The sequence below is a fragment of the Priapulus caudatus genome, unplaced genomic scaffold (assembly GCF_000485595.1).
Source record: "Priapulus caudatus unplaced genomic scaffold, Priapulus_caudatus-5.0.1 Scaffold79, whole genome shotgun sequence".
NCBI classification, from domain to species: Eukaryota; Metazoa; Priapulida; class Priapulimorpha; order Priapulimorphida; family Priapulidae; genus Priapulus; species Priapulus caudatus.
In genome coordinates, this window is record NW_014577140.1 from 297,617 (window position 1) to 299,229 (window position 1,613).

General features: G+C 49.8%; 1 protein-coding gene across 4 annotated transcripts in view; it reads left to right on the forward strand.

Annotated features, from left to right (window-relative positions):
- Window positions 1–1,613, forward strand: part of LOC106821611 (catenin beta-like) — a 15,264-nt gene that overhangs the window by 7,772 nt on the left and 5,879 nt on the right. For all 4 annotated transcript variants that reach the window (XM_014826494.1, XM_014826498.1, XM_014826496.1 and 1 more), the window contains exons 6-8: window positions 129–433; window positions 688–889; window positions 1,166–1,310. In XM_014826494.1, the coding sequence (XP_014681980.1) occupies window positions 129–433; window positions 688–889; window positions 1,166–1,310 (652 nt within the window). The remainder of the gene's footprint in view (window positions 1–128; window positions 434–687; window positions 890–1,165; window positions 1,311–1,613) is intronic.

A 1,613-nucleotide genomic window follows, 5' to 3' on the forward strand; every position in this document is an offset into this window, starting at 1 on the left:
CGTGTGTGTGTGGAGAGATGAGGTGACGGTGTGTGTGGAGAGATGAGGTGACGGTGTGTGTTGGAGAGATGAGGTGACGGTGTGTGTGTGTGGAGAGATGAGGTGACGGTCGTCGTTGTCGTGTGCAGGACGACGCAGACCTCGCGACGCGCGCCATCCCGGAGCTGACGAAGCTGCTGAACGACGAGGACCAGGTGGTCGTCTCGCAGGCCGCCATGATGGTTCACCAGCTGTCGAAGAAGGAGGCGAGCCGACACGCGATCATGAACTCACCGCAGATGGTCGCCGCGCTTGTGCGCGCGATGACCAACTCGAACGACGTGGAGACGACGCGCTGCGCCGCCGGCACGCTGCACAACCTGTCGCATCACCGACAGGGCCTGCTCGCCATCTTCAAGTCCGGAGGCATCCCCGCCCTCGTGCGTCTACTCAGGTGAGCATGTGCTGGATCACAGTCACAGTAGTTACATGTGGTTAGATCGTGTGTGCTGGATAGCCGTTTCAATGAGATGCTTAGTAGAGGAATGGCTGTGGTGGAACCTGGAATGTTCACAGTGTGCATTCTTATTTATGCATGACTAATTGTGGGCTTATTTGTCATGTACATCATACGTTTGTAGACTATAGGACAATTTAAGATCTCTTCTGCTGAGAACCCTGCTTATTATTGCCACATATTTGCTGTAGTTCGCCAGTGGAATCGGTGTTATTCTACGCGATCACCACCCTGCACAACCTGCTTCTGCATCAAGAAGGCTCCAAGATGGCTGTCCGCTTGGCGGGCGGACTTCAGAAGATGGTGATGCTGCTGCAGCGTAACAACATCAAGTTCTTGGCGATTACCACCGACTGCTTGCAGATCCTGGCGTATGGAAACCAAGAGAGCAAGGTTTGTGGTTTTGTGAGAAGGCAAGGTAATTTAAGCATGCGCGTCCTGTTCTCAAAACCAGCCTCTAGTCCACAGTCTTTAGTGTGTTCGTCCCGGATATTTACAGGCTGTATGTTTGTACTGGCAACCTTCTGTTACTTTCTAGTTGTTTTTTTCTACATGTTCTAGCTTCTGTGAACATGCTTGATAAAATGTGGTATGCAGTGTAGTTCATAGAGACAGTTGTCGTAATCATTGTTTAGTCGAAATAATATGCATGTGTGTGTCTGGTTGCAGCTGATCATCCTTGCGAGCGGAGGACCGGGGGAGCTGGTGCGTATTATGCGCGACTTCAACTACGAAAAACTGCTGTGGACCACTTCACGTGTGCTGAAAGTGCTGTCGGTGTGCCCCAGCAATAAACCTGCGATCGTTGAAGCCGGTACGTAGCTTACAGCCGTCTCGTCACCGCTACCGACAACGAATTTGGTAACACGAAAAATCGCAAAGGGTGTGAGTGACAGCTAATCGAGTAGATATTGTCACTGAAACTTATTAAAATGCGAGTGCTATAGTTGTCCACATGGCCTGTTGGTTGTGTCTTTCTCCGTTTACTGACTATGCAATCGGAGTGATATGTTCTGACTTGTTTCATATTATTACATCTGCTATCCTATCAGATAGATATAAATGTTGTATGAGATACACTTACACAGGGTGCGAAATTAACGGGAGTCCGGAGTCA